This window comes from Watersipora subatra, chromosome 4 (genome assembly GCF_963576615.1).
Source record: "Watersipora subatra chromosome 4, tzWatSuba1.1, whole genome shotgun sequence".
Lineage (NCBI taxonomy): Eukaryota > Metazoa > Bryozoa > Gymnolaemata > Cheilostomatida > Watersiporidae > Watersipora > Watersipora subatra.
Window position 1 is genome coordinate 41380100 of NC_088711.1, and position 27191 is coordinate 41407290.

General features: G+C 34.5%; 1 protein-coding gene across 1 annotated transcript; it reads left to right on the forward strand.

Moving 5' to 3' along the window:
- The first annotated feature begins 5270 nt into the window (after positions 1-5270).
- LOC137393324 (protein tyrosine phosphatase domain-containing protein 1-like) lies at positions 5271-26965 on the forward strand. Its single transcript, XM_068079822.1, has 12 exons — positions 5271-5393; positions 6176-6336; positions 7563-7643; positions 8858-8995; positions 12122-12231; positions 12728-12905; positions 13795-13891; positions 14460-14688; positions 17272-17465; positions 18761-18844; positions 20534-20748; positions 26025-26965. Exons 1-12 carry the CDS (start codon positions 5292-5294, stop codon positions 26095-26097), a joined length of 1662 nt encoding a protein of 553 aa, XP_067935923.1. The 5' UTR covers positions 5271-5291; the 3' UTR covers positions 26098-26965.
- Positions 26966-27191: the final 226 nt, after the last annotated feature.

Below are 27191 nucleotides of genomic sequence, written 5' to 3' on the forward strand. Positions count from 1 at the left end.
CTACAAAATGCTGTAAAGATGTTGACATGTCTATGGTAAGAAACATCTTGCAAATACAACGAACATTGTTCCGCAAAAACTTGAAACAAAGTAACAAAAGTGGTAAATGATTTTTTGCAGCAACGTATCAAAAAGAATGGAAAAAATAGTGAACTGTTAACTAAAGGCATAAATATTTAAGCTGCTATCTCCTGTTCTAGCGGCTTAGTGATGTATAAAAACCTTCCTCTTTTCGCTATGATGCTCAAATCACACAATGGCCAAAAAAGCTGCAGAAATATTCTGACAAATAATAATACCGGCTATGTTGAAAAGCCTGCATAATTACTGTAGCCAGTAAGAATATAGTAGCAAATCATACGCTTTCAAATTTAGAAATACACAAATTTAAATTTAAAATTAATTACAAAAGATTGTTACAAAATGCTAATGAGATAAAAGGCGTTATATCAAGTTACTAGCTACTAAAAAGCTATTACATCATGTTGTCAAGTTGCTAAGACATGTAGCTAATTGCTGCTTAAATTACACACAACAAAAATAATGCTTGAGCGTTAACAATTCTATAAATAGAAACAAGGCAGCAAAAATTTAACTGAATAATTCTTTGAAAAGTGTGAGAAGCTGAGTGTGACATGTGCTTAGCATGCAAACATTTTTTATAGTTTACGTTGCAAATAGTACTTAACTACCCTGTTTGATTCCTTTTGGGACCAACTATAAGTTTCCAGTTTCTTTTTACATTTCAATATATATGCATGTAAAAAGCTTGAGATCATTTAATGTTTTGTCAAAAGATGATAGCGCGCTATTTGAGGCATCATACTCCAATAGAAATAATATAAATTATCAATGAAAAGCATGATTTCAACTAAAATACTTATTAGAGGCTTCATTTTCATTCAAACATGACTGTCTTGTCAGAACCAATACACTTAGATGAGCTATGTAACTTGAAAGAGGAGACTATACAAAAAGTTTAATATAAAAATCAGATACTAGCTTGGGAACAAGTTTATTTTTTAAGCAATACAAAATATACAGATTGCATAGTATTAAAAAAGATGATCTGCTTCCTATGCTGAACACACTAGGTGAAGAGAAGTGTTAACCATTCAATAATTATAGTATAAATCATTAAACCAATATAAATTTAACAGTAATACCAATTTATATTTGTAGGTTGAAGAGCATTCAATGCCAACAACGTACCTTCACAATAAATCAGTAATACTCTAAAACGCTATTTTGCCTCCAGATATAATAATTAGGCGATATACATTATGCCAAACAGTTGCATTTTAAACTTTGCTTTAGCAATTCAATAACGCTATTCATATCTCATTTATATGCTGGTATTATCAAAAGTATATTTTATATCATTAAGACAGTAGCTGATAAAAAAGCAAGATTATATTGGAATATACGTTAGAACATTTTATTAAAAATATTTGACTATTTGGCGAAAACCCAGTTTATAAATAAAACTATTATTAAATATATAATTATAAATAAGCATACAAAAGCATGAGGTAATCAACCAACAGAAAGCATACTTGGTTGAAAATAATTTCTAAAAAGAAACTCTAAGTAAATTTCTGTAAGTAAATTCGCCGCTAACTTAGGAAAACTCAGCCGAGAGCGGAAATGCTAAAAGTGTCCAAACTTACTCGCTAATTGTTTAGATTGGCAACAATGTCCGAAAGCATTATAACATCTTCGTCGTTTTCGCTAAACAAAGCAGAATTGTAGATCAACGAGTGTTTATACGTTTCTCTCATAAATATTGAGCTTACGATAATTTACAACAGTCGTTAGCATTAAGTGGTACTTTTGCTTTGATTGATAGGAATGCTTTTCAAGGCTTTAGAAACACTAATGCTCGTATGCCGAATGTTACAGTTTGCTACTCTAATGTAGTCTTTTGTGTATTTTATTAAAATGGCTTAATTGGATATATTTATGTTTGATGAGTCTACCTAACATTATTTGTGTTAGCCCAGTGATGTGTTGCTTGCGCATTTGTTTCATCCTTCATCTAGTGTCTGATAGTTTTAAAAAAACTATTGCGATAAATCTGTGCCGTTGTATACACCAAGTTGAGTTTATTGAATATTATGGCCATATTTAGTTGGTCTAGTTAAGCTATGTCTCAAACTACATGCAAGGTGCATTGCCATTTATTTTTTCATTCCTATCAGCAGATGGCCTTTTAAGCAAGCAAAGGTCAAGCTCAGTTTTAGCTTTAGTGACTCTCTCTATCTCTCCCATTTTAAAGCTCGCTAATTGGCAGATTTGAAAAAGTTTTTGTTACTCGACATCCCTCTCACTCGAAATACATTTCCATCCGATGGAAAAGGCTTTTTCAAGGTATTACATAGTGTTTTCTACCTGTTTTCAGGCATTTTGACGTTCATATACAAACATCAAAAATGAAGCTAAATTAAGAAATGACTGAAATATATTTGATAACACAGACCCTTTTTACAGTTGAGCTCACCAGCCTGCATTATCTATTTAACAGATTATTTGTGCATAATACAGGTAATATTGGTTAAGTATACCGGCAACATAACAATTTGTGCTAAAATAGAATGCTTTTGAAACTCACCTATTAAGATAATAGAATTATATAGAATAGTAGGCTAAAAATATAAGTTCCTATCCTTACTAGTAAGGGATGACTTTAGTGACAAGATACGGTTTGTCTATCTTTTTTTATTCTCATTCAAATTTTGATATCAAACTTAAAACTTTTTTAGTTTTCTACATAACCTGATTGTTTGGCACCTAGCAACTACATTTTTAAATTCACGCAATGAAATATCAGTTGTTTTATTCTACTCGAATATCCTTAATGTCAACTTTGCATTTTTCTAATTAGTCACTCTAACCTATGCATCATAAAACAGACCTACTTTAAGTTAAAGTGTCTTGTTATGGTAATAGAAATGCAATTTTTTTTACGTTAAGGAATGTAACATGTTCCTCCATCTTACGCAAGGTATTCATGAGAGATATGAGCAGCAAGCAACCACTTGGTACCCCATTGCTTTCTTTGTTGAGTGGTGTAATGTATGCCATCTTCTATAGGGATTTCTGTTTACTTGTATGAAGTAAGTTGAACAATGGGTTTAAGGGTGTAACATATGTTGAATTTATACAAAGCACTGAACCACAAGCAGCCATAGTTAGGGCGTTGGCTTATGATCAATAGGTCAGTGGTTCTAGTCACATAAGGACCATTAGTGGTGTTAGGAAGGGCATCCAACCACAATTGCTCCTGTGCCAAATCTGGTTGGGTCATCGGTGACTAAACCATCTCTCCCGTCTGCATTCTAGCATGGATAAGGTAGCTAGCAACCCTGCAGAGCTAAAAGCTAGACCTGATAAAAGGTGAAGAAGCTTTCTACGAGTTAGCATGCCAGCTAATTATTTAATTATTATTATTTAACTAGCTAGCTCTCTAGCAGTGCTTAACCTGCAAGCTAAAGATGATGTATCAATAAAAACAGCCAACAGAAGGCAATGGCAAACCACTGTTGAAACCTGTCAAGAAAATTCATGGTTATGGGAAGTGGGGAGAACCATGATAGCTGACATTCTCACAGGACATAATACTGAGAGAGAGATTTGTTGAATATGAACAAAAACTTTTTGTAATTATGGTATTGTTTGATGGTCATGAGAGTTTCTGTTTACCAATTTTTAAATAAGTCTGAGACTAAACTAAACATCAATTAGATCTTCATCAGTTGTGTCTATAGACTGTTGATTTCTTGAATACTGTGTTGTAACTGAACTGGTCTTTGGGAGAAATGGCAAGCGATTTAGCAAGTTTTCGGGATTTTTTATGCTGGTAACAATTTAACGCCAAATATGTTTTTAAATCAGTTAAGATTAAGTTCGAATGAAAAAACTAGGGTCAGCAAGGATTAAAACAATGATTACATATAAGATTTATAATCGAAAGAGAATTAAACTAATGAGTGCACGCATTTCAATGTTCTTTCCTTTTTTTGTTGTCAATAATATAATATAATAGTATAATATTATATAATATAATAATTATATTATGCTATTATTAATTAATTATAATATAGTATAAGGCCCTGCTGGCTGTACAACATAAAGAGTAAAGGCAGAGTCCAGGTAAAATAGTTCTTACTAAAGACTAGCTGTGCTACCCGGCATTGCCTGGGTAATAAAAAAGGCTTTGGACAGAAAATTTGATTTGTATTTAACCTATAACAACATTTGCTATTCTAACTTTTAAACTACATATCATGAGAGGAGTGTTTTTTGTGGTTGAAATAAATTAGGAGATAAAATAAAAACAACTGTAAAGGTTGTAAAACTTTGTCAAACAACTGTAACTTTCAAGCTGTTAGCCAAGCACATTGCCAATAAAAAATTATCGTAAGCTGCTTAATAAGATAGGCTTCTAATGGCGGTAAGCTATGACTTTGCGTCTGCATTGTTGTCCAGCTACAACTATTCTAATAATTGCTATAGCCGGACAATCAATCCTACAAATGGACAAACTTTGAGAAATATATATATAGATTATACATATTCAAATATTTCGGCAAAGGTCGGTTTGTTGTTTGCTTGTGTTGGGAGAGAAACGGCATTTATTAGCAGGTGATGACATGCATTGCTTCTATTTAACTGCCAGAATGAGTTACGTGTTATTAGTCAGTGCTGCTGCTGCTAGCATGCTCTCAAAGGACAATAGTCTTTCTTCAGTAGTTAAAGGTAGTTGGTCTTTAAAGAGGTGCTAGTTGCAAATCGTGAGTTCAAATAGTTAATTGAAATTATTGTGTCTCTTGCTGTAGTCAGAAACCTACATAAACTTGGGTAGTAACCCTGAATAATAGCAAAGAATTTTTAGACCTGAAGCTACCTCCTGGTTTGAAAGACATAATAAACATAGGAGGATACATAGAGAAGTAAATGGGAGCTGTTGTTTAGCTTGTGTATACTTGAGTAACACTCATGTGGTAGATTCCACCAACATGTTTTGTATGAAGGTATAACTTTTTATTGGCATTGGACATCATCAACAAAATGATGTTTTTCGTTAAATGCCAAAAAAAAAACAAATAAAAATACAAGAATCCAGAATTATTGAGTGAGCTAAACAGGTGTTTTTAAAGTTAGTAATCTATAAGCATTACGAAGGAGTCAGGATAGTGAATTGTAGGTTGTAGTAACATAAAGTTTATGAACGGAAACATACGCCTTACCAGTTATCAATTTTAGGCACAACAATATCTACAGATGAAAGGATGTGGGAGGATGATTGGGATGCAGACACAGACAAAACTAAGGTCTCTGAATCCATTGAATGGGGAGAACACATAGATAAACAGAAGACAGATGTGAACCATGTAAGATTGAGTTAGGTTGCATTAGATTACCTCAATGGAATTATTTATACCCTTGTATAATCACATAGACATCAGTTTGTCTGTTATTAAAATAGTTTACGCTTTGAAATTATTTTGAAATGTCTATGTCATAGAGTGTAAAACATTACATGCACGTAGCGGACTTCCAAACATAACTTATTACCCAACAGTGTTAGTTTACGTACTCAGTGAACCCAATTCTCACTCAAATAATAAATATGCTTGTTGCCAACGCGACTCAGTTTAGGCAGGTTTAGCTTGGGCAATGGACAATGTCTCAGTCTGGGGCAGCGTAGCCTGGTTTTTGATTGGACAACAAGATCTGTTCAAATTGAGTGGACCAGTCCTGTGTTACTTAGCAGTGTTTTTCTTAGTGTTTGGCAATCCACCACCCTGCAAGAGCAATCATTCCACAGCTGAATTATAGCGAGTAACATTAGTAAACTTTGAATTCCGATAATTTTATCACATTTTTTTAACAGTAACAGTACTGCGAGTTTGCAGATGGCAAAATATATGTTTTTTATTAATATTATTTCCTTGTCTTTTAAATACATTGTAATTGTAATAATTTCATATGCATTCTGAGAATTGTGTATTTTTTTAATTTTAAGCTATTGTTGCCTTTTATACATTGTAGACTTCATGGTTTGATGGTTAATAAATTTATTACAAATTAGTGCATCGAAACCATCCTACTCGCATTCCACTGAACCTAGCGGGAAACCGCTATATGGAGGCTAATTGTCTGTTTTTGTTAGAATCCGACAGGAGCCTACAACAAGATATCCGAGGCGCTGAGACAGACATTCCCTCATGAAGCAACCTGTTCCATGTTCTGCGGAGGAAAGAAATGCAAATACTGTTGTGATGAAACTTGGAAAAAGGATGAGCAGGCTATCAAAGGCCTTTATTCTCACTGGTAACGCGCACTTTTCCTTACTCAAGAAAGTAATTGGTAGTACATGTATCTATATATATATATATATATATATATATATATATATATATATATATATATATATATATATATATATACATATAAATACCTATATGTAATTATTGACAAATTTTAGTCATAAAAACGTCAAGTCTCGCCTGATAGGGGTGAGCAGGCGATTCTATAGCAGGCTATCGAATCACCTGCTCCCATCAATTTCCACTGCAGTTACGGTGCATCTAATAAATTAACAAGTTGCGTCAAGTTTGTCCTTTTTGTAGGGCCAAAGGAGTGAGTTTGGAAATAACGTGGCATGGATTAAGCAATATACACGTATTTTACTGTTCAAGCAACATAAAATCATTATAAAGTAAACGTACCTTGAACAGATTATTTACGTTGTAAGAGCATCTACTGTACGCTCGCTTCACGATTTAGTTAGCCTGCTTAAACTATTAGAAGAGAAATACTTGCCCAGATTTTTTGTAAATGCTATAAATATATTTATTTGCAGTATAAACCCAATTAAACTTATATCCCACACAAAAAATAAACAAATACCTTCATTTAAAGTTTAGAATAATAAATGTTGTATCTGTTGTTTAAAAGATGCTCTGTTCTGAAACTTTTTTATTACGCAATGCTGGATTTTCAGTAGTACATGTATATATCTATATACAGTATATAGATCTCAGTGTTTGTGTGTTTTCTGTGAATCGGTGTGTCCAGCTATAGCTATTAAACTTTAGGAATGAAGTATTCGCCTCATGCTGGATTTTATTTCAGAACTTCCCGTTCGCCAGGCAAATATCTCACCAATTAATATACGCGAAAATCTGATCAGTTGTGTTGGTTAAAGTAGGCATGGCATTCTGCGTTACACATTGCAACCTGACTAAAGCTTGCTCTCACGGCTCATATTAGTAGGTTTAGCACTACGGATAGTAGTGTATTCAAATTACTCTTTGGCAATGTTTCAGGCTAATGGCAAGTGGCAGGCAACTATGTTACCCGCCACTGTTTATAAGCTGTTTTTTAATACCCGTGCTATGCCGGACATTTGGCTAGTACTGTATATAGAATATCTTAGTTAACGTTCCTGATTAGTCTGTGTTGCTCGAAATTGTGCTGTTCTTTTTGTTTGATACAATAACTGTTTCAGTTTAATATCACTCTGTATCTTCAAGTTATTTCATCTCTATTCACAGGGTCACAAGTAACATTCTCGCCACATCTCGACCTATCACATATCTTGTAGAGAAACATGATGTCATTCGACAGTTCAATGAGTAAGTTTGATATTTGGTATTTCTCATTTTCATACTACGGAGCTAGTGTTCCAGCTAATTGCGTCTAGATCTTCCCACTCAGACCGGCTGGCGGAAAGGCAAACATTCCTGTAACTCGTGTTCACCTACGCATACATTAGCCGTTCCATTCTGCCAACTTTTCAAAACCATAAAAGAAGTAAACATGTTTACAAGGGATTATTGCAAATAACATGAAAATATTTTTCCTGCTTATATTTGAGGTAATAAATTGACTATCTGTTGAACTACTGTTGACTGGACCTGCAACATGCAGGTGTGCGTTGTCAGCATTCTGCAGTGAGATGTTATGTTTGGTTGCTAGAGAGGGACTCTAGTAATGCAATTACCTTATGCATGCAGTTTTATGGAAATAGGAAAAGGCAGAAAACTGAGCTGCATGAAAGTCAATGATAAAGCCTAAACTGTAAGTAAGTAATCGTTTAAACGACCAACTGCAAAAAAGAGAGATTTCAATTGCAGCACTTAGTCTCTGGGTAACACTCAGTTGTTGCTTTAGATCACAAGAAATCTTTTGGCCCGAGCAGAACAGAGGCTGAATTACAAAGGTTAAAAAGTTTATAAAAGTGCAAATTAGAAATTTAAAAAGTTTTGACTTTAATGTGGTTTGAAAGGCACTAGCAAATCTACAGATAATTTGATTAATATTAATTAATATATACTATATTGATATAATTAATATAGGTTAAATGACAGTTTAATATTACATGTAACAATTATCTGTAACAATATAATTATAATATTTTGTTTTTATCGGATAGATATTAACTTTATTTACACTAGTCAATGCCGTTTGAAGCTAATTAGACAATTATACAAAAACAAAACTGAATAATAAGTTCATGTTGAAAATCTGCATTTAGTTCCCTCAACATCTCCACTTTTGTGTTGGATTACAAAAAGAAAAGTTTTTAAAATCATTTTTCAATTTTTAAACTGTAAATTTTAATCACTTTTGGCTTTCATCTGATCACTTTGTCATCCTTGTGTCCAAAAACGTTTTAATTAATTCTGCCTTAAAAATGCTAGTCTGCGTGCGTCTCTCAAACCAATGAAGACAAAATTCGACTTTGACATCGATGATTAAAACATCTGAAGTGAATATTGATATTTCAATTTTGGTTACGTGCTGACAGATTAGAAAGCAATTTCATCCGGTGTTTACCCTCTTGTAGAAATGGTCTGAATGCAATAATAAATGTACAGCTACCAGGTGAGCATGCTGCTTGTGGGGAGGGTCTGCATGAGGGAGAGTTTTCCTATCGGCAGCAGCAGTTCATGGACGGAGGAATCTTCTTCTACAACTTTGGCTGGTAAGGCAACTTGTAACTAATAAAATGTAGAATATACATGTAAATCATTAAGATATTAATCTCAGTGTGTCTTACATCTGTCTGTGTGTCCAGTTATAGCCACACAGTTTCAGAAATGAAAAATCTGCTGTACCCTGGATTTTAACTTGGGATCTTGAGTTCTGCAGACAGGCATTATTCCAATACACTAGTTCAACTGGCTATACTATGGAATAAATTGTGTACATACTTATTACACATGTCAATCTTTTATGGTTTCACACTAAACACTTCAGTTAGCATTATGTAAGAATTGTTGGTTAGAAGAAAAATGCTTAAAGTGAAAGTAAACATAATTTTAACATTGTTTTATATGATTGGTAATGCATGATACTATGTTAATGGAACCAGAAAACAAAATTTTAGCAGATATTTCTACTAGTTTAGCAAGTTCAAAGTTGAAAATATATTTTGGTGCATTTACGTCGGACCATCACTGATTCTTAATACATTGGTTCCGGTAACGATTTCTTTAGTTATTCGTTAGTAATTCAACGCATTTTATTTTCTTTTAACCACAGTCAGTTAATTACGATGGGTAGATGTCTCTTTGCTAGTTGCAAAGAGACTATGGTTTGGAGAATGTTTGGACTATTGTAAGAGACTTTATGGTTTCACGCTAAACACTTCAGCTAGCATTATGTAAGAATTGTTAGCTAGAAGAAAAATGATTAAACTCAAATGTGCAGCAAGACTATTGCAATCAGTATAGAGCTGTACTAGGCACTGCAGCTGGTACAGTATGAAGTACACAAAAATAAACACAGTAAACATAAATAAACAGAGAACACAGAAATAAGCAAACACTTTGATTTAAAACTTAAAATGGTAGATATTGTATACATTGATTAAAAGTAATTTTTTTGCGGCAAAAACTTGATTTAGTATTTGTACAATGCCAGACATTTACTTGTATAAATCATAAAAATCAAAAAAATCGATTCAAGCATAATAAAATTCAATTTAAATTCTATTGCTACATGTAAATTGAAAAAATTTGCCTATAGCAATAAAAAACTGAACAGCTTATCAAAGATTCACTTATCTCTTGATAAACTTACTGTCAAATGAGGCACACAAGATTGAAAATATCAAGCGATTTAAGATCCAAGTATACAAATTGTTGTGTAGTCGGGAAGCACCCAAAGTTAGAATAAGAACTGGATAACTCGAATAACGAAAAAAATGTATTTCCATTTTTGAATACATAAGCAATACTCGGACTTACAGTTTACTGTCAGGATCAGCACAAAGATAATATTTTAATCAATTTGTGAGTTTTCATGGCTGCCCGGTGTTTCCACACATCGGATGTATTAAATGTGTATAGCGAGCTGACCTGCAACACATGCCATCTACAATCTTTACTATAATAAGAGCTGCCTCCTTCCAAAGCCACGCTTAGAATTTAGGAAAAAAGGTAGCTTTCAATAGGATTTGAACTCACGACTTTCGGCTGCGTAGACTACCACCTGCACCAATCGACCACTTTTCAGTTTTGTAGAATAATTGTACACATAGTTATTACACCTGACGACCTCCCACGGCGTACTAGACTGCAAGGGTACTAGTTTGAATTATTTTATTACAAGACAACTTCTTGTCATTCTCGCAGGATTAAGGTTTTACTAATTTTGTGAATGATTTAAGATCTGGTGTTTGTGGGCTCCCTTGGTATATGGCAGGAGTCTTTCATCATTCCGAACGCAGCCATTCCAGTTTTATTTGTTGTTATTAGTCTATTAAGGTTTCACATCTTTAGCTGTGTTTTTTATAATCGCCAGCAAGATCCTTTTACTAGACACAACAACAGGATACAAACTGTCTTTAAAATGTCGTTTATCTTGTTTCAAGCGCAAGAAGATGTAATGCGTCTGAGATCTTCTAGTTCAGTGACCTTTCTGTAATCCGCGACTCATCGTAATACACTGTGAGCCTCAAGGCTAACTTTGGCTTCGTGCCAACCAATCACCGCGAAGTCGGTATATGGACTACAAGGCTCGGTGTTGTTTGTTTACAGGTCATTTAGTGTATGGAGTGGAGGATATGGTGGTAGGTGATATGTTTTGGCATTCTTGTAAATTGCTTGATAAGAATGTAGTGTTGTCATGGTTATTCAACCCTATAATTGGCAATATGCCATAATTAGGGTTCAAGACTTCATCTGTAATTAAAGCATAACTGAGACCATTTGAAAGTTCCGGCTAATTGGACCTATGCCAGAATTTAATCACCCTCATGCTTGCTTGGAGTCTATTAGACTGGATAATCTGATTTTGCAATTTTACTTTATAAAAATGGTGCATTCGTTAAATTCTTTTCTTAAAGATCAGAAGTGTGCTATATTGACGATAACAAATGTGAGCTGTTATTTTATTTTTCGCTCTCTCTATCGAGTATTCAGATTTTGGTGGCCTGTCAATGCACTGTTTATTTGCATGAGCTGTGAGCAAAAATTCTTAAATATTCAAGTTCAAAGGTAGTAAATTTTAATCTACTTTCATGGAGCCATGGCTATTTTTAGGTAGCATTTAATAAGTTTGTTGGTTATCTCAATTGGTAGATGTTAATCGAAGCCGCTGCTAAGAAAGGCTGACAGAGTATGTAAAAACTCGACAAAAATATTAATGAAACAGATTTTCCGTTATTTAGCACAGAAAGTTAAGTAAGTTTGTGAGCCGGCTAGTTAGGCAGTTAGCTGGTTCGCTACTCAGTAAATCATTTCAGTTAGTACTTCAACCAGTAGCTGCAGTAATATGTTCGAAGTTAATTTCCGTTTAACTGCTTTCATATTAATTAATAGTCCCTAACACCTTAGCACCTTAACACAGGACCTTATCACAGGACCTCAACACAGGACCTAAACACAGGACCTTAACACAGGACCTTAACACAGGACTTTAACACCAGACGTTAACACCAGATTTCAACACAGGACTTTGACACAGGACTTTGCCACAGGACCTTAAGAAAGTTTCGTAGAAAGCTGGTCATACCATGATAGTAGAGAGATTTAATATTGTCTATAAGGTTGGAATAAATCAACGTTGTGCCAATAGATTGCTGGGAGTGGAATTCTTATTACAGGAAGGATTTTGGCGTTGTTGAGTCCATGTCAGCTCTCCTGGACATGGTCAAGGTGATGCAGTTTGCCATATCAGAAGGCAAGGTCGCTATTCACTGCCATGCTGGCAAAGGTATATATATACTCCTAGAAACACTGCCTGACTTTATGTTAGTCTGTAGTGCTTTGGTGAACGCTGGTTATTCCTGCAGTTTGATTTTATTTGGCCTCTGAGCGGATTGTTTAGGCAGCCATACCAAACAGACTTTCGAGTCAAATATTTTTGCAAGCGAAAAATTGTGTACTCTTGCTAAGGCCATGGTCATAATACTTGCATGCTGTCCTACTGCTAATAAAGTTATAATATATATTTTAATAATAAAGTTATAGTATTGGTATAACATTATAGTAATAATGAAGTTATAGTATTTATATAATGTTATAGTAATAATTAAGTTATAGTATTATATAACATTATAGTAATAATTAAGTCATAGCATTGATATGATATTATAATAATAATAAAGTTGTAGTATTTATATAATATTATAGTAATAATAAAGTTATAGTACATGGATTTCTATAATGTTATAGTAGTAATAAAGTTCTAATATTTGGTTATTTCACAGGAAGGACCGGGGTATTGATAGCGTGTTTCCTCGTTTTTCACAACCGAATGTCAGCCAATGAGGCTGTGCACTATGTCAGATCTCGTAGACCAGGATCCGTGCAGACAGGACCACAGGTTAAATGTGTGCAAGACTTTGAAAAGTTTTTGAAGCCCTTCAGAGTTATCTTCTCAGACCAGTAAGTATGTGTATATACTTATTAAAGAAGACTACCGTACTTTTCGGACTATAAACCGTACCCCTATATAAGCCGCATCTACTCTATTTTCCAAAAAACGATAATAAAACAATACATAAGCCGCACCTTTGTATAGGCTGCAGAACTAAGGTCTGTGCTTTTTAACACGGCAGCAACTTTCCTGTTTAAAACGGAACAGTGCCTAACAGCACTGTTTCGTATTAATCGACGCTTTTTAACCTAGTGTCTAACGGAACAGTACCATTAGGCATTGTTTCATTTTTTTCTTTCACCGCTTGAGCCGCACTAACCGGAGATTCTGGTTAATGTGCCCTAGCGGTGAAAGAAAAAGCCACAGAATGTTCGCACCGAAGCCGCATGGCTAACAAACCATCAGAAAAAAGTAACGGTTAATAGTCTGAAAAATACTGTACATGTATTTGCAGCAGTACAATAGTTTATAGATAAAGTTTCTATTCAACTGAAAAGTGGATTGCTGACTTCACATGTTAGTTTTTTCTTGTTTTGCAGCTAATATTATAATTTGGTTATTATATTAGAAAATTTGATTACCTAGATACAAGTTGTTGCCATGGACTAATATCATGCCATCCAAGGGTTTTCTTACATTGATTTTTTTGTTTTTAAAATCCTTATTATGATGGTGGAAAATTGCTTACATCAAAATGAGAGCTTTTTGTATTATTTTATAATATATAATTTTTATTAATATTTTTAGTAAGGATCACAAGTTATGAGGGTTGTTGTATCTTAACTAAGTCTGAGAAGCGGCCAATTATTGGATGTTACAAGGGAGACAGTTTTCATATTTGGGGTTGATTTACGGCTGATCTACACATATTTCAGCTTATGAATTGGAATTTTGTAGCACTGAGAGTTCACTATCTAATCTAAGTCAGCATCTCATGAGGCAGCGAAGCATGTTGCATGGCTTTGAAGCCAGGAAACTTAAGCACTTGCCTAAGGTTAGCTCTGGTTTTTTCCAAACCCTCTCTTGCAATCTCGGAAGCTGTTCATAATCTTAACAATCAACTTGCACAAAGTCTGAGTCGATTCTATCAGGAAGTATCGGTATTTTTGTATCATTTTTGATTGTTTTATGTTTGAGTTGATCCCACGGCCAGGATGTTTTAAGATTAAAATCAATAAAACTTTATTGCCGTTGAAACGCTCAGAAGAAAAATATGTGCTAAATGATGTCACTAGTTGCTATCGTCGCTCTAGCTGATATCGGCAATTGTGTTCAAGTTGCAGCGTTACGCGTCTCTATTCTGTCGGTCTCTTTGCAACTATAGACGTCATAATTACACTTTCACTTGATATGAATGTTTTAACGACAATCAGGTTTTTTCAATTTTAATCTTGAAACATCCTGGCAGTCGAATCACCTCAAACATCAAAAACAACCGCAAATGATAAAAAATACTGATACTTTATAATAAAATGAACTAACTTTTGAGTTAGTTAATATTTAAATTTCAATTACTATCTAAATATTTATTATTCTGAGTTACTGAATTTAGTCGGTTGTAGATAATATACATCCTCTGTGAGAGAATGCTCAAGTTAGCCAAGAAAAGAGAGCTTTTACATATCCCTTCGGAACAATCACGTGACGTAGAGTTGGAGACGTCACCTCTGGTCCTGCAACCAGCAAGACATTCAAGAGAGGCCGATGCTATTTCAAATGGTGACTCGGTCTTTGACTTGACTGCTGTAGAACACAAGCGGCGTAGCCCCGGCAGTGGAGTCCATGGTCAAGGTAGGATTGCGCAAAGGCCAGATGCATAGTTCTCTCTCAGCGTATGGTACAGTAGACGCTCCTATAATGTATATCTCCTATAATGTAAGTTCCAGATAACGTAAATAATATATGTGAAGTTTTTGTTTCGTACTACATAGAAAATTTCATATACCACAAGGTGCCGAGTCAGTCAAGTTCTGAAATCCGATTTGAATGGTAACTTATGTTGTCGTACTTGCAGAGATACTGTAGAGATTGTACTTTTTAGATATATAATAGTATAGAGTTATAGCTATTATATATACAACTTCCATGACATTCTAGTTCGTTGTGATAGATTATCTGATGCGTCGACAAAACAGAGAATGAGGTAGCTGCGCAATTGTTCCTAAATACTTTGAAGCAATCGATTGGTGCGGGTGTTACAGCGTCGGGCTACCAATCTGAATGTCACAAGTTGGAGTATTGTCAAAAGTTATATTTTATCTTGACATTTACCCCCTAGATACAGTTAGACGATGAACAGGTTGTTCCAGTCTTTTAATGCTAAAAATATTTTTGTTTTGTTTTATTGCAGACGTATAAAAGATTTGTTATTAGTTCTATTTTGCAAAATAGACTTTGCGCATAGAACAATATAAGCAAATTGTTGTAAATGAACGTCGAAGATGGGCGCTCTCCATCAACTTATTGCATAACATGATTGGTCTATCATGGTCTATAAAACCAGGGAAGTTGATCAGAAAAAATAGAGAAGTTGTCGATGCAAACCAATAATACTGCAGTTACAGTTACAAAAAGTTGTAGTTAAGTTTTTCATTTTTGTTTGGCCAATGGGGTGAGTTTGTTAAGATCCTGGAACAGATTAGGCAATTTACATGAATTTTACTGTTCATATAACGTAAAGTCCTTATAACATAAACATTCCCGAAACGAATGATTTTTGTTGTAGGAGCATCTACTGTAATGATACGAAATAAGTTTTCACTGGAGTAGCATCACTGCTACTAGAATTACATCTATTGGGTATATTGCAGTTTAGCACGCCATCAACTCAGGATCAATGAATTGAACAGTTTATTTTGAACAAAAATAAACAAATATAACGTAAACGTTCCTGGAACAAATTATTTACGTTGTAAGAGCGTCTACTGTATTAGCTGCTATCTCAGCAATAGTATTGGTCGTATGACGTTGAATACATTTTGACGGCGTAAACACAGGTTTATGTACATGTGGAGAGTATCCCATGTCTATTGTGTTTCTTCCTTCTTGACAAGTCCAACATTTTTTAGTTTTACAATTTTTAGCGATTTTCCTTTGCAAGAAATTGAAGATTGATATTGTGCCGTTACAATTGCACCGTAATGGAACGTTTGAAATTGAAATGGGACAACTGCAAATTACAAATGAAAAAAATGAATAGTGGATTTTGAAATGGCTTTTAAAAAAATTTCAAAAGAAGAACAGACACGAAAGGTAATAATTAATTTATAATAAAATATACATATTTTGCTTTAGTCGCGATAAGGACACTTTAGTTGAGATAAGTACGATAAAAAGGCTTATCCTTTGTGGTTAGGTGCGCTTGTTTGCATACTTGTAATTGCAATCGTCGTGAGTTCAATGCCAGTACGGCGGGAGTTTTTCACTACAAGATTTACACGATATGCCGCATATGTATTTTAATACTGTTATGTCATATAGTGGCAAGACTTCTGCATGGTGTGGTGGGTCGGATGAATCGAGTTCCGAGCGAACTGGTCTTCCGAGCTTAATCCCAGTAGTAAGCAGATTTTTATTGCTAGATTTTAATAGCTAGAGCCGGACACACGGATGACAAACAAAAGACAAACAAAGAACAAACATTGAGATTTATATACATGTATGTAGATGTATACAATTTATTGTAATCTTGTTTTGGTAAATACAATGAAAAGTCTTAGGTAATTGTCTTGGGCTGCTGATAAATGTATCGCATTAGTTCAAATTTTGGAAACGTACGGGGTTCTGTAGATAACACCTAAATTGTGAGGTTATGGTGCTGATATTATTCATAAATTACAATGGAGATGAGATATCAAAATTTTAATGTGTGTATAACTAGTAGTGCTTGTAGTAAAAATATCTATATTTTTACTATATATACTATATATATACGGTACATTATAAACTATATATCAGAGTGTCTCCAGTAACTTTTTTGTTCATTTCTTAATAGATCCACACTTTAAACTGCTTGTTGAAAGTTTATTTCTCATTTTGTAAGACGTACTGTAGTAACTAGAGATAATTGAATAAAGTTAATAATTTTATTAATTAATTTAAATTAATCAAATTAATGAATTGTTAATTAAATAAAAACATTGTTAAGAGCCCTTGTCAGGTTCTCAAGCAATTCAGATTTAAAGTTTCTTATGCGTTTGCTTTTTCTAACAGGGGGGCATTTTTTCCAACATTTTGTATCTAGTTTAAAGGCTGAAAACCACCATCAACTTAACCGGTCGTGCTATGTGTAAAATACCCGAGCTATGAGCACACAACTTCCTTCAGATCAGAATAGTTGATGGATCCGTAGCCCGTTTTCTTTGTCATCTTTAGGCCAGATGGTGGAGGAGGTATGCGAGGTAGCTCAGGCTCTTGCAATGGATCAACCCTCAGCAGAGGTTATGGAGAAAGTGAAGAATTATGAGAGGCTTCTGAATGACGAGGATGAGGCGTGGGAAAAGTTAAAAGTAGAGACAAATCCAGTTATTCTCACAACTCTGTTGTGGGACTGGTTTGAACAGCTCAAGGTACACACACATTTTCATATCGTTAGTTCAGTTAATCTACTAGAGTTGGATTCAAACAAATTGGAAAAGAAAACAAATTTCACTATTGAAAATAACTCGTTTTAGTTGGAGGCTACTAGAACACACTTGTCAGGACTGCAGTCTTCGTAAATAAATGAATGACATTCTTCGTGTGTGTTCAAATTACCTTTTCACACCTAAAATTATCACTTCATGCAATGTTGTTCAACATGTAAAGTTGTATCAAGCTTTTTCTGATGTTGCTAAACTATTCATAAGCCACTTCTAGTAAAGTGTTATGCTTTCATCAAGTGCTGCACCAAACATGAGTCTGTTCGGTGGATGTGTTTTTAATGTTCATCAAAGCAGACTGTTTACAGATATGTGAGTGGCCAACACACTCTTTTTGTCGTACAAGAGATTAGCAGAAACTTGGAGTTGAAATTACATATAAATGTTATACCTGTTATACGGTTGTTCGCCTTACAATGTCACACACAATGTTTTTTCGTCCCCCGCCATACGACATTATTTTCGCCATACGACATCAACAAAAATTTCTCTCAAAATTCAAATTTGGTAGTCAGTGTGCTGAATACGTCGGAATAACGAAGATGTCAATATGCTCTTCGCTCAAATCTCTCTCACAATGCATGAAAGAGATATGATGCTCGCTCTCTCTCAGTTCTTCGTTATTTTTTGTAAGTTGTGGTGACGGATTGGTGATAAAATTTTAGACCATGACAAAATTAAAGTTTAGTACAATACATACTAAAACTTAGCTGTGTGTTTGGTAAGCTGAATTCATCAAAATTAAATTCAATGTTTATGTTAGATGTCTGTCTCGAAGGTAAAAACCCTCTACAGTACCTAATGCACATAGGAAATTGTACTGTTACATTTTATTGCAGATCATAACCACTAAATACACTAAAGTGACTATAGGTAACTATAGTTACTAAGGTTAACATACTATTTTGTTACTAATTTCTGATATTTACAGTATGTATATAAAACTTTGATGTTTTTTATCAAGGGTGTTTGTATTAGAAAAGTATGTTGCGTTTCTATATCCCACTCTATGACATTTTGGCCTTGACATTAATGTCATATGGCGGGGTGCACTGTAAACGCTTCATGAGCTAACAGATTTTTTAGGAGCGCAAGTGCAGATTACTCCAAATTCTCAGTAATGTTTTTAGTTTTGTTTTATACAACCAGCAAGGTATTTTTTAGGATATCTGCTGAGTTGCAAAGAGAACAACTCTTAAGCAATCGTATATATATTTTGTTAGGATCCAGTGATTAGAGCCCAGGATAGAGATCTGCTATTGAAATATAGAGAAGAGCCCCATCTGGCCATCAACCAAATGGACAAGGTGGGACCTGGTCAATATGATACAAATGATTGACTAGTTTTTGAATAATAATCATCCTCATTTGTTAACTGTTAATATATGTGGTTGTTATCTGCTTGTTAACTACTCATTAACTTCCCATTAACTAATAATTAAACTGATAATACAACTAATCAAACCTAACTAACAGCATATACTATAACTTATGTTGTACAGTCATATATCTACATACGAGTGTCCCGATGTATGAGAAAATCAAGATATGATCAGCATTTTGAGCAGTTTTCTTTCTTGAAATACGAGTAATAATAATATATGGGAAGTTATTTAATAGTTATATAATCTATATATAATCTATATATATTTCTCAAAGTATGTTTTTTGTCTGTATGTCGTATGTCTGTCTGCATTCCAGCTCTAGCTATTATTAGAATAGCCTAGCTGGGCAATAATGCTGACGCAATGTCATTGCCTACTGGCATTTGAAGCTTACTAACTAGGTTAGTGAAATTTTCCATTGGCAATGTGCCAGGCCACGCGGCATTGGCCTGCCACTTGCTGGAGAGTTGCCTGCCAGCAAGTGGTAGGCAAATCTCATCACTTCTCATTGTTTATAAGCCGATTTTTAATACCCAGTCAACGCCGGGAGGCACAGCTAGTATAGTATATATACCTTGCTAATAATACAAGCCGGTTCTCGATAACTACTGTATTAGCAAAGTATGCGAGAGGTCGCTTCCGAGATTAGCTTCATTTGGTCTTTCTACTCGAGTCAGTTTAAAAACAGTTTTTGAAAGGTCAGCTAAAAGTTATATTGAACGAAAGGTAATAAACGCCAAACCGAAAATAGATAATAAAAAGATTACCACGACAAAATTAAAGTAAGTTTTATAAAAGAGTAAAGTTTAGCTTTGGATGTTTAGTAAGCTGAATTCTTGTAAATTAAATTCAAAGTTTCTGTTATGTAGCGTCACAAAGGTTAGTGTACTAAATGCGTTGCTGTCAAGTCTCTCTCAGACTACAGTTAGTCACTATGTCTGTCTCAGAGATAAAAATTTACGGAAGTTTACATAGTAATGTTACATTTTATTTCCGATTTTAACAACTAAATATGTATTTGTTATTTTGTTAGCGTAGGTACTGAATTACAACAATTAAAAACACAGTTTTTTACCGTTATATTCTTGGGTTTTTTTTCGGAGCGCGGTAACAGATTGATTTGTATTTAATTATTTAATATATTAAATAGTGCTTTGAGACACGAGTAAGTTAACATGTGAGTCCCAGAATGCATTAAGCTCGTATGTCGAGATATGACTATATTGCTGTCAATAGCTTCGAAGGTTTTATCTTCAGTGTTAACCGACACTGCATAAAAGATATTCATCTGCTGTCTGCTCATCCTTTGTTTTTACAAAGCTTGAGTGGGCCAAAATTCTATTGTGGTTCTGTGTATTTAATTCTGTTTGTTGACTATAAATCGCTTGTCCTCGTTGGTTAACCACAAACTTACAAGTGCGAGTGGCAGTTGATGAGTTGAAAACCGAATTAAAAGCTTGACTGTAGCTATTGTGCTGCTATTCGACAAAGACCCCAGTATTAGCTAATTGAGCCGAAAATTACTTATTTTTATTCCATTCTGCGTCAAACTTATAGATAGAGTACAATCCACAGACCACAATTGCATATCCTTTCAAATTTTATATACAGGGGGTTAAGGCCACGCTTACCTACTTAATGAGATTGTTAGTGAGACTACAACCAATCCAAGAAGAGCTTGAATGCGACATCCTCCAAAAGCTGATAGGCGTACTAACCCACAGGTCATTTGAGTTGAAAATAGTCTCGGCTAGCTGTGACGATCTCAGGGCATCTACTATCAGCTTCACAGAGAAGAAGAATGCAGATAGGCTCGGAGTTTTTAGGTAATAATTGTATGTTTCTTCTTCGGGCCCAATTCTTGTGGCTCTTGGATGGGAAACCCCAACCTAAAAAATATCATTTTAGAGTAAATGCCTACATTTAAGAAAACCATCGACATCACCGAAACCCAAGGCGTACAGTAGACGCTCCTATAACATAAACCTAATATAATGTGAATTCCCCGTAACGTAAAATATTTATATAAAATTTTTACTTCGTATTACATATAAATTTGAAATTAAGTAAAGCGTCAAGTCGCTGTAAGCCCTCAACATCGATTTAAATAATCCCATAGTTAGAACGGATTAGCCAATTTACAGTAATTTTACTGCTCATGTAACAAAACAATCTCTGTAAGGTTCTCAGAATGGATTATTTACGTTGTAGGAGTGTCTACTGTAGTACTGGGTGTCTACTGTAGTGCTGGGTGTATACTATAGCACTGAGTGGTTGGGTTGGCAATCATTGCTCAGTTTAAACAGCAAGGAGTGGATTGACTTTAAGTATTTTGTTTGCTCATCAGTTGTTGAGTGGCTGTAATCCTTCGGAGTAAGTGCAGCTAGCTTCCAGATAATGTAAAAATTTAGGAACTTTTCAAAACGTCAAATTACATACTTGGGTGTATAAAGCCTGTCAGTCACTCACTGAAACCCTATCATTAGTGTGAATGCTTCTTTACAAAACCTTTAGGTAGGAACTGGGCTTCAAACAACAAGGTATCGTCTCCAAGACAAGCACTTGTGCTAGTATATAGCTCTTCTATGGTATATGTTAGACAGAATTCTATGAAGTAGGAATTTCTGTTCCTATTTAATAGATATTTGTACTGAAGCTTTTATTTAACATAAAAAGCCTCACTTTATATCTAATGGTTTAATGAGATGGCGACCTACATCTGTATACATACCTATCTGTGAGAGACTACATGTTTGCTTATTGTTTTGGTTTCATTTATATCTGACACAGTTTTTGACGAGTTGCATTAATTTAATTCAATTTCCTAATTTTCTACAAGGCAAAGACATGATTCAGTTCCTCAGTATATCAGATAGTATGTCAAAAATGGCTGCTCACATACTTTGACTAAGTTTTATTAAGAACTGGCTTCGTTACAATGGCCTATGAACAGCATCGTGTTGCTTTAGAGTTTTGATAAACTCTCACTGATCAGAGAGACAAAAATGCCCCAACATGAAAATACCAAAATGATTAATACCAATTCGTGTCTCGTGTTATCTGCTGGTTATTAGTGCAGATAACTCCTGTTACTTAGTGGTTATTAGTGTAGATAGCTCCTGTTGCCTAGTGGTTATTAGTGGAGATAACTCCTTTTACCTGTTAATTACTGGTGAAGATAACTCCTGTTACTTAGTGGTTATTATGGTAGATTACTCCTGTTACCTGTTGGTTACTGGTGTAGATAACTCCTGTTACTTAGTGGTTATTGGTGGAGATAACTCCTGTTACTTAGTGGTTATTAGTTTAGATAAATCCTGTTAGTGGTTATTACGGTAGATTACTCATGTTACCTGTTGGTTACTGGTGTAGATAACTCCTGTTACTTAGTGGTTATTGGTGGAGATAACTCCTGTTACTTAGTGGTTATTAGTGCAGATAACTCCTGTTACTTAGTGGTTATTACTGTAGATAACTCCTGTTACCTGTTGGTTATTAGTGTAGATAACTCCTGTTACTTGTTAATGTCAGTTTTTAGTTTCTTATAGAATGCAAGGTCTGATCCAAAGGTTCCAGAAATGAAGCTATAACTAAAAACGTGTTTCTTCAACTTATGTTTTTATCTAGTTAGACCCTTTCAAAGCCTTAGACCTTAAACTTAACTTAGACCCCTCTCTTTGGATATCGATACATTTGTCACACCTTTTCTGTCGTGATGCCACGCAGTGCTGAAAGCCATCGGCATTGATGATGTTTAACTCTCTTGTTATTGCATGTTGAATCTATACACTGAATTGATACACTGAATACTGATACACTGAATTGATACACTGAATACTGATACACTGAATTGATACACTGTATACTGATACACTGAATTGATACACTGAATACTGATACACTGAATTGATACACTGAATACTGATACACTGAATTGATACACTGAATACTGATACACTGAATTGATACACTGAATACTGATACACTGAATTGATACACTGAATACTGATACACTGAATTGACACACATCTATACATTGAGTTCTACACTGTCAACTTGGTTCCTTTCATGGAAAGTCTTAACGTAGAAAATAGTCGCAATTCACAGAGAACCATATTTAGTAGATATGTATGATGAGGCAGCATGGCCATGTTGTTTTTAGTGCATTACTGCTAACTGCTACACAGAAAACGCAGTGTGGGGGGAGCGCAAAGGTGGGAGTGGCACAAACTTTGATGAGACTCGTTTCATGTTTGAATTTACAGTTAAAACCTTTTGAACAGCCCTAAAACGACGTCCAGTTTTTTCAGCTATCTCTCTAATAATTAGATGATGATCTGCAATGACTAGTGGATCTCACACTGTCAGTTGATGAACAAGTTCTTGCTGAGGCTGGTATGTTGTACCTAGTGTCGTCTTCAGTGCTGTTTCTACCTTCACGAAAATGTTTGCACTACTCAAAAACTTCTATTTTCTTAGTGGATATTTTCAAAAGCAGTGTTTACTAGTTCAAGTCTCTGAGCACCAGTTTTTCTTTATTTTAAACAAAATTTAATGCAAATATGCTGTTCCAATAAATTGGACATTTTGATAAATTTATTAAGAAATAGCTGGAAGCAATTGACTGACCTTGACATTGCCTTGGCTCATGTGAGAACCCGCTGTTATCATAACCTTAAATTTTGTCACAATACTCAATGTGTTTGCCAGCGATCACTGCAATAGGATTTCTCATCATACATATATGCAAGTGTACACAACACCATTCCTGGAACTTTTGGATTAGACCTCATACACTAAACTTCGTAACATGTATTTGATACTAAAATCATAGGCCCGTGCCATCAATAGTTGATTATGCTTTGACTGTACTAGACTATCATTTGTGTGTAGGTCATAACTTACTGTAAAATCTCTATTTGACCGCTATGGCGCTTTATTTTTCAACCCTTCCTTTATAGTGGCGGTCAAATAGAGGTGGTGGTCAAATAGAGGTTTAACGGTAGGTAAAGAAATCAAACATATTCATGGAAATTTAGTGAAGGTTCACTTTCAAGTTCTCAGGAGTTATTTTTCTGAGCCAAGATATTAATCATGTTGTCAGCCGTACAAGTTTCTTATCAATGTATAAGCACAAGTCTAGACCAACGTTCAAAGGCAACCGAGAAAATAAAAAAACTGGACTCTCACTATCACTTAAACCATTTATAATCATTCCACAAGTAGGAAGTATCGAGGAGCATTTACTATTAACTGTATCTTGCTGTTCTTCAAAATTATTAAAAATGTAGTCTACAGGCCGTGTCTGTTATATTTAAGGAGCACAGGCAACCGGTCTTTACCGCGTCTTGTTGATGTAAGTAACCGCCATTTTAACAGGCATAAATTATTACATATTAATGGATGATTGCGGTTTCGTAGTTTCCTCTTTTCTTATGAAGACAGAGCTAGTTGTCTCTCTTCCCTCCAACTACCTCTCTGCTTTGTAGTAATATTGGTAATCAATCTCTGCTACACTAGAAATGTGATATTATAATGTTGTAGAGAGACAGTCACCTTCATAGCAATGGACAAGATAGTGATTTAAGATTTAACAGTCATGAGAATGCTCAGTTCATGATTGTTGTTTGTATTGAAGACTAATGAAAAAAACTAAAAAGCTTTCGAAATTTATTTGGTTTTTAAAGATCTGAATAATTTTACGATTCACAAATGCTTATTGCCACATTATAATAATGTTTAATCTGTCTTTGTTCAAAAACTAAAAGATTTTTAATAATGTACTTTGTGGCTGAATTATATACAAATGAAAAATGGGTTAATTTGCTTATATGAGTTAGGCAATCTAGGAAGTAAGAATTTAAAAGTAATATTTTAAACATAGTTCCATGTCATCTCATTCCTGATGTATAAATTTTGTACATTTTTGTAACAAGCATGTATCTTACTTAAAAGTACCGTGAACTTCGCTTTGATGTACTGTATATATTCTACAATTATGCTTCAGGGTCATGTACCTGATATAGATAGCTATGACCAGTGTTTAAATGCTCTTATTGCTGGAGAGCTAAATGCGTTATTAGATATTTACTGTCTAAAATACTCAAATCACATTTCACAATTCCACGGGCAATTTGCAAGAAGAGACGCACAAGCCGATCAGTGTATTTCTGTAATAATCACTCGGGAATTTACGCAGAATTTCTAAAGAACACAATATAGACGTTTCTTAGTATTTGTGCTATATGCTTCAAGCTTGCCCTCATGTGAAGAAGATTAATTTAGCCTATAATAGTACCCGGCAGGAATTCCTAGTAACAATTATACTTGTATTAAAATTTTTCATTACAAGTTTAGTATATTCAAAAACAAAAATTCCTGTTATATACATTGTAAGAAGTGGATAAAGGAATGGTCAACACAATAATTTGTCGTGTCTGCAGCATTGGCATTTGTAATTGAAAAAAATTCATTGGTTTTAAAAAAAATAACCTTGTGTCAAAGCCAAGAAATTACTTCTAAAGTGTTTTCGTCCCCGAAACTGGTTTTTCATTCTACAAACATCAAAAACATTGATTTAAAATACTTGCCAAGTTGAAACTATTTAAAATACTCAAATTGTATATCCAATCTGCCTGACCATCCATTACATTCCTACATCGCAAAAAAACACTACACTTTATATCAAACACTATTACTTTGCCAATTTACGTTACAGAACATCCTTATGTAATTAAGCTTTTTCTTCCAGTAAGCATTATCCTACTTTACTAGTTTTTATTTTTGTTGTTTGTCTCATGGTATGCGCTGCTATAAACGGCCTTGACCAATGATAAAGTTCATATCTATCTATATTTAGTAGTCATACCAATGAGTAGTTTATAAGAATTTGAAACTTAAAAGGAGTTGTCTGTGTATGTCAAATAGTACCTACATAAAAGAACTGCAATAACTATTGTCTGAACATAGTTTGACATAGATACAGCATGTTTTGGAGTCATCGCCCAAGAGGTGACAACTCTTCAGGTCACATGTTAGCGTATTGTATTCTAACACTACAATTAAAGGAGGACCTAATAAGGATTTCCCATGTTTGTTGTAGATTTTTTTATAATTTATTGGAAAACATGGAAGATGAAGAGTCTGCCAAGAAAGCCACTAAAAGTTCACCATGAATACTTCATGTTGTTTCATCACTCAATAGATACGACTCCGTCCAATATTATTTTAGTCGTTTTCATTCGTCCATACACAAACTATCATATCAAATCTTTATGGAAGTTATGCTTAAATTCTATTTTTCATTTTATTGTGTTGTCAAGCAATTTTATATGAAGTCATCGCTAAAGCGGCATCAAGCAAGGTAATTAAGAATGTAAAATTTGCTATCTTTTAGATGTTAAACCAACCATTCTCCATAAATCTTAGCTTGTTTTTGCTGGAAACGCTTGCCATGGTATTCAGCCAATTCTATGCACTTTTTCTCTCTATTTTTTTCACCACTAACATTCACTTGCTTTTTTCAAGCATAATTCAAACAACTAATATTTTTTAAAGAAGTTTTTTCTAAATTATATATTTTTGGCAATCAGTCTTTGCATTAGTTGAACTCTTTTTGTTTTACTCGAAAATGCATTCATGTCCGCAACTGCACAGCCAATCATCTGTTAGTTGCCGATGGCCCATGTTACCATATCACTACTCAAATTCAGCTGTTAGTTTCCCTTGCTACTACTAAACAGCCAATCACCTGGTAGCTGCTGGTCATTAGTGCTATTACACCACCAATCACTTTGTAAGCCTTTAACAAATGTTTTCTACAGATACTTGATGCTATGAACATGTTACAGAGGTGATGATGTGATGACTTAGATATTACACTGATTCGGTCCCTTTCGGTCACGCTTCCAGTTGGTGCGAATGTCTGCAGTGCCTCAGCTTGTTGTTTGTTACAAAGCTAGCCATGAGTTGAATGTTGGAAGGAAACTTCTAAACCTGCCTCATTCATAACATTTTTTCGTAGTTCCCAATAAATGTACAGCTCCTCGCTAAGTGCTATATTTTAACATATTTAGACTATTTGCATGTACTATCCACTATTATACCAGCTACCATTATTCTATTGTCTCACTGCAACAGCTACCATCTATCGCTGTGTCACTGTAACAACTACCATCTATCGCTGTTTCACTGTAACAGCTACCATCTAATACTGTTTCACTGTACCAGCTACCATCTATCACTGTCTCACTGTGCCAGCTACCATCTA

Bases quoted from the DNA above. Each gene is read 5' to 3' on its own strand.
- LOC137393324 (XM_068079822.1), top strand. From the start codon at position 5,292: ATGTGGGAGGATGATTGGGATGCAGACACAGACAAAACTAAGGTCTCT. The intron at 17,466-18,760 runs GTACACACACAT...ATATTTTGTTAG, and splicing joins ACTGGTTTGAACAGCTCAAG to GATCCAGTGATTAGAGCCCA. The intron at 20,749-26,024 runs GTAATAATTGTA...TGTTTGTTGTAG, and splicing joins GATAGGCTCGGAGTTTTTAG to ATTTTTTTATAATTTATTGG.